This window comes from Dermacentor silvarum, chromosome 1, assembly GCF_013339745.2.
Source record: "Dermacentor silvarum isolate Dsil-2018 chromosome 1, BIME_Dsil_1.4, whole genome shotgun sequence".
NCBI lineage: Eukaryota > Metazoa > Arthropoda > Arachnida > Ixodida > Ixodidae > Dermacentor > Dermacentor silvarum.
Window position 1 is genome coordinate 207,367,103 of NC_051154.1, and position 12,465 is coordinate 207,379,567.

The 12,465-nt window shown below is 46.6% G+C and overlaps 1 protein-coding gene across 4 annotated transcripts in view; it reads right to left on the reverse strand.

Annotated features, from left to right (window-relative positions):
* LOC119436697 (inhibitor of nuclear factor kappa-B kinase subunit alpha-like) overlaps nt 1-12,465 on the reverse strand; it is a 135,003-nt gene that overhangs the window by 59,729 nt on the left and 62,809 nt on the right. For all 4 annotated transcript variants that reach the window (XM_049659705.1, XM_049659707.1, XM_049659712.1 and 1 more), the window contains 2 exons: nt 8,280-8,400; nt 989-1,183 (listed from right to left, as the gene is read on the reverse strand). In XM_049659705.1, coding sequence (XP_049515662.1) covers nt 989-1,183; nt 8,280-8,400 — 316 coding nt within the window. The remainder of the gene's footprint in view (nt 1-988; nt 1,184-8,279; nt 8,401-12,465) is intronic.

A 12,465-nucleotide genomic window follows, 5' to 3' on the forward strand; every position in this document is an offset into this window, starting at 1 on the left:
ACATGCGAGAGCACCATCGTTTTAAGTGAAAACTCCCATAGTTTTTTCATTGGGCAACCTTACGTCTGAGCCCATGCCGGAGGATGGCTTCTTGAAAATGCATTTTTGCAGTCAATGAGACTCCGGCTGGTCCAGCTCCACGGTTATGAGCCAGCGACAACAAATGGGGTAACAAATGAAGCTAATATAGAGGCCTTCCAAGGTCATTGCACACAACAGTGGGCATGATGGTTTTTCCACCCACAAACCCACAAAATCTGGCCTCAAATTTATGAAAAAAAAAAAAAAAGGGGGTGCTGCCCTTACACGAGAATATATAGTATACCATGACATAATTCTTCTGGTAACTTGTTCTCAGTTTTTGCCAATAAAAATGGCCATCACTTAAAAATGTTACGTTACAAAATGTTACCCAACAAAGTTAATGTTCATGCTATAAAAATAAAATTTGTATTTCTCGTTGCAACACTAAGCTGATGAAGCCCGGCCACAGAAAATCTTTCAAGAAGGAAATTCACAGCAGAAGTGGGCATGGTGAGGCATACCCTATCAGTATGCAGCACAGTGCATATTTTACTATACAAAATGTGCAAGAGCTCAGTATGGTACAATCCTAAGGGGAGCATTTAACGAGTGATAAAGTGAATATAACTCCAGGCATTTTTTTTAAGTTTGTCAGAGAGAGTGAAGAAAAAAAAAAAGGAAATTGTGCTTCCTGTGACATGTTAGGCACATATCTACACATAAAAAATAAATTTCTGGCACTTTGTAACAAGTGTACTCAATATTGAAATACTAAGCGAGCGTTCCCTTTCAGAGTGGCATACTGTGTGTCCATACTATTACACCTACAGTTCGAGAGAGAAAACAGTTTGAAACACTCAGGTTTGATATACAGGCTCAGCTGTGAATAAGCCAGTGCAGTTATTAGACATCTTTGCCCCATGAGTAACAGTAAGCAGATGAGAAAAGGCTTTTTTTCACAGACCTGGAATCGCTTACAGTGGTTTTTAATGTACTTGATGCTTGCGACTTTTCCACTTTCAGTGAGTAACAGCTGGTCGGCAGCCTCTACTCCTGTGGCATTCTTCAAGGCTTGTGACAAGCAGTCCATGATGGAGTATTCACTCGTCAATGCAACTGATAACATTGTCATTTCAGCAACGCAGAACACATGCACGGTCTGGAAAGAAACAATTTTTGAACAAATTTACATACACTTTTTCATAAAACCATGAACGTGCTTGGACATCTTGAGTCAACAATTGTAGATAGGGTATGTAACTGTGACTCATATGCACCAAATGTCACTTCACAGAACATTGCGAGTAGCCCAGAAGACTATGCGGCAAAAGAACAACCCCTCCCCCTTACAGCCTACTCATGTCGTGAATGGTGCAAAATCTACAGCAGAACTCTGCCAACTTTAAAGAAGCTGGTGATGCTGATAAACAAAGAACATGTGCAACCATATTGGTTGAGAGTGTAGACTTGCTGTGGAAAAAATGAAAAACACTGAAAACCACTGATGAAAAGTTGGGCACCATTGCACTCGCATCTCCCAGAAGGCCTGCAGAGGCTAAGTGTATGCCAGTGGGTGCATAAGTACAAAATGAACTGTGCAAGAGAGTGTGGAGCAAGTTGTTTCCGCCATTACTGCCTGCTCACGTCGTGAATGGTGCAAAATATGCAGCAGAACTATGCCAACTTTACAGAAGCTGGTAATGCTGACAAACAAAGAACACGTGCAACCATATTGGTTGAGTGTGTAGACTTGCTGCAGAAAAAATGAAAAACAATGAAAACCACTAATGAAAAGCAGGGCACCATTGCACTCACATCTCCCAGAGGGCATGCAGAGGCTAAATGCATGCCCAGGCACGAATCCAGGGAGGATGTCCGTATGTCCTGACCCCCCCCACCACCCCTCGGATTTCTGCATCGCCCCTCGTTGACAGGGTGATGGCCCTGTCGCAAAAATTTGACCACCAGCATTCTTCAAAAATATTTTTCACGAGTACCAGTGGTAGTACTCATGTAGAAGTAAAGCTAGCTCGCTCACAAGCTTAGCTGTTTTCCATAGGGGTGTGGTGTCTCGAAGTTGCCATGGTTATTTTTTCTCATGAACACCTTGGACCTCCTGGCGCCAGCCGTGCCTTACTCGTTTTTGTCGGCGGCATCTTGTGAACAAGGAGACGTCCCATTTGTCAAGCACGCCGATCTCTGTGCGAGCGCCTTCACGCCTGATAAACTGAGTTCACCCTCGGGGTGTCATCGATTGCCTCTTAAGGTGCGGATATGGTCCGACATAGCGTAAGCGCGTGCATGCGTGCCCGCACACACTACGTGACGTTGGCGAGAACAACAGCCCGGACGCGCCCAACGTGCTCTGACGTGCCCGACGTCGAGATGGCTCTTGCTTCATTCGCACGTTGGTCGCGCCGACTGCGCTGACTCACAATGCAGTGCGCATGAAGAAAGAAAGGTGCCCACACCACTTCGCTGTCGGTCGCAAACAGCCATTCAAAGCGGCGTGTGGGTTGGAGATTGTTCTGTGCATGCAGGAAGCCATGTGCGCGCGTCGGAGAATTGACCCTTTTCGCGGCGATTTCATAGGCGCGGCCATGTTTGATCACGTGGTGATGCGTCCATTGCTTGCCTTAACTGCCTCCGTTGCCTCCGTGTTTACAATGGATGTGTATGACGCCGGTGCGGCTTAGCAAACCTCTGTTTCAGGAGATGTTGTAGATGGTGACTGGGTGGACGACACGAAGCTTTGGCCACAGCTTCAGAGAACATGCAAAAGCGCTTTCGGAGCTGATAAAGCTATGTCTAAACACATATTCCAAGGTATCCAAACTTTCCGCTCATGAATTGAATCAGGATTAGTGTGTTTTGCTCTTGCTTTTTTTTTTTATTTGGCAAATATTTTGAAGCAGCGGCTTGTTCCGTTTCTGACTCAGTAAAGTTCCTCGGTGCGGTCACTATCTGATTATTTTCTGCCGAATCGCTCGCGGGTGTGCTTAGCTCAGTTAGATTTGTTCTTGCTGCGCACAAGGCTTGAAACGTAGCTGTTCTGTACATTGTAATACCTTGTAACAAAGACGTATTATCGATAGTAACTTGCTCACTCTTGTAGACCGTCACCAAACATTCGGCTTCGACCATTCGTGCGCTATCGGTGTAGTACTGTCATTTATTGCGCGTATATAGTGCGCATATATTCCAGTGTGCGCCCATTTACTTATTTTTGACACGTTGACAAAAGAATGGGCGTAAGTTTCCGTGTCAGTTGGGGTAGCTGTGTGTAGATACTGTGTGTGAAACCTACTGTGACAGGAAGCGGCGCTACTCCCTTTATCATTGTTTAACGAGCGGTACTCACTTTTGCCGACGTATACCAGGGCTGAAGCCCTTCCTTTGAAGGTTAACAATACAATGCTGGCGGATGAGCAAATTTGTGTATCCTCGAGGAAAGCCATACATCTACGGACCGTTGCAGCCGGAAAGACGTACGGACCATTGCAGCAGCGGTCCGCAAACTTGGCCACACATATTCATTACATTCTTTAATATGCCAGTCACTATTTTTGCAGCAAACTACTACCCACGTCTTCAATACACATGATTCAATCCAACATGATTGTAGCGTTAGCGAAAACTCATTTGTATTTCCGACAGCTGATCGCACGGAATCAAGGTAGAAGCGGCAATAGTTTCATATTCGTGTGCAGTTGCCGAGGCGACGTACGGCGTACCGCTGAAAGCGCCATCTCGTTTCTGTAGAACAAACTGCTCCGAGAAAAGGGTCAAGAGAGATGGTATTACCTTTCTCTATGGTATTACGGCTGGCACAGCGCAACCGGCGTAACGTGACTGGCCGCAAACGACGCTCGCTCACGCAATGATAACGTCGGACTATAAACGGGCCTTTAAAGAAACAGGAGCAGATGCGCGCTTGTGTGAAAGAATGACATCACGTGGGAATCAAAACATAAAGCAAAAGACACTGGCTCGCACTCTCAGCAACTACGCCACATCATTCTTGTAGGTGGCGTCACGAGTCTTCATACGCGGTGATTCGCATATCGTAAACAACCAGCGTAGTGGTTGGCGCGTTGGAGCGGAAGCGTTAGTCCTGCAAAGCAACAGATCATCCCAAATTTTATTATCAAAAACAATACAGACTTAGATATATTATCAGGCACAGCCGCTAAGTACATGCCTGGTGTTGGGCAACGTCCTTTTACTACAAGTTTGGAGAAACCGATACCTGGCCTCACTACAGCTGTTGCACTAGCCGTATAAGAGGCGGGTTTATCGTGAACACAAACGGTGAATTTCAGTAAATAAGAAAGACTACTATCATCATCATCATCATCGACAAAAGCAGAAGTACAAAAGGAAGTGTGCAAGAGAGTGTGGAACAAATTGTTTACTATACTTCAAACGTGCATAGCTATAGTATTTCACCACAGCTTTAGAAAATTATTGTGGGAAATTGTTCCTTGGGCAGTGACTCGCAGGTGTTACTTAAGAGCAATATTTTTCCACTGAATGCTACTTAAAGTTTTTTGAGTATGGGATATTGCAATTTTCACTCTCATTCACACACACATACCACACCACACAGCTAGGACTGTCAGTTGAGACATCTCATTCACCCATGTTCCACAGCATACAAGGGTCACCTTCCCAAATGGAGTGCAAGTAATGCCCCCAGATAAAGTCAGCAAAAATTGACTTATTAAACCGAGAGGTTGCAGCCAGTGAAGGGGGATCCTTGTTCTCCCATCTAAACCACTCTGCACCCCTAGACCACAAGGAACATTTGAAAAGAAAAGATCCACAGCAAGAAGAGGTTGAAGAAGGTGATCACAACTCCCCAACCTCCTCTACCAGAAAACCTTCCCAGAGCCGGTCAGGTTCTTATACATAAGACCAGGTCTGGCTTCACACTGACCCGCAACTCTGAGGAATCCGCATGAGTGCCCCTTGCAAGTTTGTGCAATATTTAGGTGAATGTCCACTTCCCCTTTCATAAAGCTTCCTTCAACTTGCCAATTTCCACAGAATTCATTCATGTATCACGTTCCTATGATTTGAGTTAATTCATCTTGCCCCACCATCTGCTAGCTTCTCGATAGCTCAGTCAGTAGAATGACTGCCCTGGAAAGGTACTGGTACCAGACTCAATCCTCAGACCAAGACAAATTTTTCTTTCTTCAAGACTTTTAAAGCGAAGCTTTCTTTGAGAATCCTCCAAGACTTTCCTGACCGTGGTTGCTGGCTGGGTGTTGCAACTGTCTTGCCAAAATAGCTTGCATGCAGGACAGCACTAATTATTAAATCCCGGGGTTTTATGTGACAAAACCACAATATGATTATGAGGCATGCCGCAGTGGTGGACTCGGGATAAATTTTTACTACCTGGGGTTCTTTAATGTGCACCCAATGGACAGCACACAGGCGTTTTTGCATATTGCTCCCTTCAAAATGTGGCTGCCGCTGCCGAGAACAGCACTGCCATTTTTATTATCTTATAGGTGTCCATGCTGCTGGGCTTGAATTCTACAGATTACTCAGTGATAAAACAACGATACATAAATATCCTCATTGCAACAAATATATATCATCAAGAGCACAATGCCTTTGATAAAGCAAACGGTTCTAACCTTTCTATGCTTACTTCCATAACCATTAGGCCACAATTGCACATACAGTGAAAGCTCGATGATACGAATCTCACGGGGTCACGAAAAATATTCGTATTAGCCTAAATTCGTATCATCGAAACAATTAAAACTACAGTCGAATCTCGATAATTCGAACTCGAAGGGGCCCGAAAAAATGTTCGAATTAAAAGGACGTATTTTTGAAGTATTCGTGCACCATAGCACGATGCACGAACGGTGCGAGTCGTGAAATATCGCGGCGAGCAAGCGCATAGCAAGCGCGGGCCACGAAACTGCCCAGGCCGGCTAACGGTCGCTTCCCGATAACGGCAGAAAACGAAGCTTCAGGGAGCGGGCGGCGCCGGCACACGGGTGCGTGCGGAGACCGTCGAAGGTGAGGGAGGAGGGCGGCAGGGAAGCGGATTTGGCCGCGTCAAGTCCGCCGCTTCTGTGGCTCCCCTCGCCCTCCCTCCCTCCCTCCCTCCCTCCCTCCCTCTCAACTCCCTCGTAGCTTTCTCACCTTCGACTCCGTGCGCACATCTCCGTGCGTGCCCGCCGCCGTGCTGGCGCCAGCTTATTTTAGCCGCTCCCTGAAGTTTTGTTTTCTGCCGTTATCGGGAAGCAAGCGTTTGCGGGCGTGGGCAGTTTCGTTGGTCCGACTGCGCCTCTGCCCCTGCTTCCCTCTGCGCTGCTGCCGCAGCGTGCAAGGTCAACATGTGACTAGAAAATAGAGGAAGCATAGAGGAGAAGGGTTCACTGCCATTTTATCTGCGTGGCTGAGACGTCGGCACTAGTGTGTGCTAGAATACGGTTGTCTAGAACACACTAGTCAGCACATACACGCTTGTTCCGGCACGATGCATAAACGGCGACCTTGCAATTTGAGAGGGTGAAATTTCCGCCACGGGTTTTTTTTTTTTTTTCCGTTCCTTCGCACGCGGCCTTGAGGGGTCTCTCCTGAGCGTTTGCTCTACGGCGGTGTCGGAGCAATGCTGGTCGGAGGCGCCACCGCATGATTTGGCGCGCTGCTAAGAGCATTGTCGGTGCGCGGTATGTTCGAAATAAGCCTGTTCGAATTAACGAGATTCGACTGTAGCTAAATTAAAGAGTCAGAGGTGAACTCACTCAGGCACATGTACGTAAAAAGCATTTATTTCTTGAAGAAAAAGTCTCTAATGTCCTTCTATCTCAGTAGACATAGCTCGCTGCGACTAGGTAAAATGGCGCAAACACAAAGAACGCGGCCCGAAGCACAGCAGCCACTCCGTCCGATGGGCGGCCGTCGAAAAGGAGGAAAAGTACAAAAGCGCCACCGCGTCAAACTCTTCGCGCCCAGTCGCTGGAGTCCGCGCTGTCCGGCGCCGTGTCCGCGCCTCCGCACCAAAAGAGAACGGGAGAAAGCGCGTGACTGCGCGCTGTTCTCTTTCGCGGCCGTCGGTGGGGCGGCGTCTATTCGTATCAACCGACGCAGGCCGGAAATTGATTCGAAACAACCGTTCTCTAGCAAGTTGCAAAGTATTGGGGCTCGGCCGGGACCACAGAAAAATTCGTATCATCCAGAAATTCGTATTAGCCGTGATCGTATCATCGAGCTTTTACTGTATACGTCTATTGTACCAACATCAACTACCTCTTTGAGATTATTGCCAAGTGTTGATGATGATGACGATTTCTATACTATGGCACATACCCACAATGAGGGATTTGCCAAGGCGGCAGTCCATTTAAAATGAATAAGAAGAAATGAAGAAATACAACTCAATAATATAAAACGTTGTCACACTGCATAGAATGGGTGCGCGAGAGCACATGCGCATGCCAGTTTCCTTTACGCCAAAGACGCAGGAATGAAATGGGCAAATTTACAGAATTTTATTAACCACTCCATGAAATCTTTACATAGATTCCAAAATGTGTGCTGGATCTGCGTAACTTTTTTTACTGAAAAACCTGTACAGGTTTATTTTATGTAGCTTCATGCTTTCAGATGGACGCAAATATTCGTTTTGAAAGTTCCTCTTGGAGGTTTCTACAGAACACCTTTTCGTAGGCACATTGTTTTCTATGCTTGGCTGGCACCATCTTCCCAATAAGGGATGCTCTTTGCCCATAGTAAGCAAGAACATAAATTCTTGGGCTAGATATGATTTAATAACAATGATAAAAAACTTGTTATTCTCATTGGGGGCTTTTACAGAACCATATGTGTTGAACTTCAAGCTTGAATGAAATAACACAGGTTTTGTAAACATATAAGATTGTGAGCTTTGCACAATGAAAACCAATTTACCATGTGAAATGAGGGTCAGAGCTATGAAAGCCGCCTGTATTTTGAGTAGTCACCAGTGTTACAGTCAACTACAGCATGAATATAATAAAACAAATTAAAATTGAACAACTTTCTATATGCCATTCATATGCACAATAAAAAAGCATTACTGTATTCATATGTTCAACTTAGTGCACATACTGTGGCACCTGTAAAGCTGTACCATTGGTATGTGCCACTCTTTTTCTCCATTCAGGTTTGAAAGGGCAATCATGGCAGTGGGCAAAGATGACCCAGTGCAAACAAGACAAGAAAAAATGAAATAACGAACGTACTGGTTGTGCAAGCAGCTCCTCGAGAATTTCAAATACTGTTAAACCACGACGGCCACTCCTCTGTCCTGGCATTGCCTCAAGTAAGACTTGAAGCCACTCCTCAATATCCTTCTTGAAAACACTGTGCCAGTAAAGAAAAAGAACACAAATGAGCCACAAGACAATCAATTTGACACAAATTGTAATGTTTGGCAAGTGCTATGACATATCAGCCTCACAAGTATAAGTACCACAGAAAGCAACAGAGAAAATACATACAGCAAATGAATAAAGCAAAAGGGCCACAAAGCTGACTGTACTGCCATTAGCAGTACAGAGTCACATTTGTGTTCCAATCATAGCCACATGACACCCTGAAAATTGCCTGTTTCTCAGAGTCGTGTTGCAGGTCGGGGATTAATCCGCCGCCGCTGCCAGTTGTTAGGAACGGGTTGTTGAGACTCGGGTAGCGTTTAGGCCGGTGATCCTTCAACCAAAGGGATGAGTACGTCCGGGAGTAAGAGCGAGAGAAAAAAGGGTTTATTCTACATATTTACAGTGGCTCCAAATATGGAAGCCCACTCCATGGGAGAGCACTTTGAAAATCTCAGCTCACTACATGTCTGAGTTCATATCAGAACAAGTCAGGACACACCACTGCATGCAAGGTGTCTCCTTATAAAACATCGGTCTTCCCTAGTTGACCCGATTAGGGAATCAGATGACCTTGATGCGGCCAATCAGAAAGGCCGTCTTGTTCGCTGAACTCCGCCTCTAATATTGCACCTTCGAAGCAAGGACGAGGCAATCCAGAAACAGGGGGTTGACACTCCTTCCACGAAAGTCGGTGACCTGTTTCTTGCCCTCCGACGGTCATCTTGCCAGGGTTGGGAGAATGGCCTTTGCACTAATCCCCGCGTCTGATGAAGGGTGGCGGTTGTGGTCGGTCGCTTCTAAGTGAGCGTCTGGACGACGCTGATGAAAGGGGTGGCATCGGGGGAAGCACCCAAAGAATGGGCACTGCCGAGTTGGGGCGCTTGTTTGCCCGTCTCGCCGGTGTCTGGCACTGTCGCCGTCTCGTCGACGCTCATGAAAGGGCCTGCCTCGATGGGAAACAATCAAAGAATGCGCCCGGTCGATCGGGACGCAACAGACTCCTCCCCCGCCGGAAGATCCGACCTGAGGGTGACCAGCTGTCAGGTTGCCCGAAGTGTCGGTGGTCGGTCGAGAGCTCGGGGTTTATTCTTGAAATGATGGCCGATGACACACTCGAGCATGAGGTCCCAGCATTAACCTCGTTGTGGCCTTCTCCCTGGGAATACACAAGCACACACACGACCACAGGGCACAGGAAAGCGCCGTGCTCGCACCGAGAGCCATCGGGTCTAGCGAGCAAATCAACGCGCCTGCCCTTATCTAATAGCACCAAAGCAGCCATCAAATCACTGAACCTTCGCTGAAGCCCACAATATTAAGATTAGACCAGGATTCACAATCTTCTCGCAACCTCCGACAGAGAAGAGCAGTCCTGGTGACAAAGCACCACATAGCGCTCAAGCGCCCGAAATCCGCTAAATCCACCAGGCTTCGCTTGACCCAATAATTTGGACCCAAAATTTTGTGCCGCCAAAGCGAGCTCTCATGAACCTCGGAGTTCACCAAAACCAGATCGTCGTGCTGCAGAGAGCAAAGGTAGAATACCCGAAAAATGCTCAAAATAAATGATAAATGAAATATCATACGCAGCACAAACACGATGAACGGTTTTACATCCGCTGGTATCGCACATACTATAGTGCCATTGCGAGCCACATTTGCATTTGGATGTACTGTCAGAGTCGCTTTAACTTTGCAGACAAACTCACATGTAAAACGTGCGACTCATGCACTAACAATTTCCTTCTCCTGTCCACAAAGGACACACACTTAAGAAACAACAACAACAAAAAAATATTGCGTAAATTACGCGCTAACACTACCGAAAAGTAAACTGATAATCAAGCGTGTCACTACAGGCTTCAAACAAATAGCCTGGACTTGACACTGCAAGCGTATCTCCTACAAAAAGAAGCCTATCTGCTTAAAAAGGAATGACACGTTGAAAAAAAGTTTCAAAAATTTTAACGCGAGCGAACCATCTCTTTCAGAGTATCGATGAGCGTCTAAAACAAACAATTTAAACAATGCTCAAAACGTGCAAATCGAAATGATCTCTATTCCGGAGATCTTAAAACATTTAACCAAACACTAAAATAAAGAAACCAACAAACAAAATGATGTTTCCGCAAAACCTGAGTCGCTTTTGAGTCCGAGTAGCTTATGGTGGCGCCATATCTTTGAGCCTTACTCGAGGCGGGCGCGGTCTGAGAGCCTGTCTTGTCAACGAGGTTGTACAAAGGGCATGTAGGTTAATCTCCTTGCTGCCCACCGCCGGCACTTTACAAATAGACAACATGCCTTCTACGCATCGCACTGCGATTCCACTGCCGCGCATGTCTAATTCGCGTCGCCTTCCCGGCTCGCCCTCCGGTGTCATGCCTAACACAGCTCGAAAAGACCCGAACGAGGGGGAACCTAATTGCCCCCTTCGCGCCACCTTCGCTTTTGTCCACCTTCGCGCCGATCAGGCCTTTCTTTTCTTTCTCGTCCGGCGGTTTGGACGCGCCCTGTCTGGAAACATTCCAAGGAACACACGCGCTGTTCTAACTCTTTGACTGCGCTCCCCACTGGGTTTAGCGCCTTTGTTCGGCCGCGTTGCCCTGTCTGCCGCATTCCCGACTTTGCGACGCCGTTTCATCCTAGCACGTTTACTAGTGCTCATTTTCAAGCCTTCCGCTTGAATCTCGTGCTGACCGGCACTTATTTCATCGGTCACTATTTCTATCTCAACCGCACAGTCTGAATGATTTGCGGGTAAATCATTTCCTTTCAATGCAATCTCGACTGGCGGAGAACTTCAAACACTCAAGGACAATGCAGCTATTTTCATTTGCACAAACTAGCTCGTATACATGGGAGCTGTCCATAACTGCACTGCCCTGCCTACATTGTGCTTTCGAGCACTTTCCTGACCGATTGGACTCTGCACAGGTGCTCTTGTCTGACGACTCGGGGCCACTTCGGGCTTCTGCAAGAGCTACCTTCGCGACGTACTCCCTGGATAACTGTGCCAAATCGTCCACAGCTGGCCTAGCTGCTTCTCTAGTATTCCATTGGCACAGTATCTCGTCGCGCTCAATACGGTCCCCATTAACGGGCTCCTCAAGAACTATGTCACGGTCTACGGATCTGGCCTCACCTGTGAACATACCATTAGGCTCACGGGGATCATCCTTGCTTTCTAGAATCGGTAGAATCGTGCGTGCTACTTGTTTCCACTTTCCATGCGCTACTTCTGCGGGTGCCTGACATTTCTGTTCCTCCACTTCAAAACCCTGTTCCAATCTTTCAACCTCCTTTCTTAGAGCTTCGATCTTTTCGTCTTGTTGCTTAATACATTCCTGTCTTTTCAATTCCTGCTCATGCTCAATTGCTTCCTGTTCCTGTTCTTTTAGAATGGAGTTGCCGAAATATTCAAAGTATTCATGATCGCTGTTGCTTTCTAAAATGGCTCTAATTTCGGCTTCTGATTTATCATCCTCTACCTCTACATCGAGCTCTTCACACAACCGCAACAAGCTAGCTCTCGTCAAACTCATGAGGTCCATGGTCACTACTTTAGGCTTTGGCTCAGCTATTCCACAATACTTGCTGCGAAACCCACATAAATCACAATGCAAGTAAAAAAACTACCAGCGGTTCAATTCTGTTTTCCCAAGAGAACTTGAAGCCTGGAAAATATAGCATAAACCAAACGCCTATGCACAGAAGTAGTACCAAGTCCCCAAGTACTGCTCCACCGCATCGAATCAATTCAAAGAAGACGAAAATCCTGGGCCGCCTTTAAATGATAAGAATTACGGTAGTTCTTCACTTCCCGATTACTCCCACACAAGTACGACGTCTGGCTTAAGTAGCTGGTTCAGATCTATGCCGAAAGCTGCTTTCTGCTTGGATGCGCAACAACCACAGTATCAAATGGGCAGTTGTACACGCTTCATCGGTTTTTAGAAAGTCTAGGCTAAAAGATCCGATGACTCAAGCGCAAAGCCAGGCACTCACCCTGTACCGTGCAGTCATGATGCGCTGCGTTCATCCAGCCGCTCGC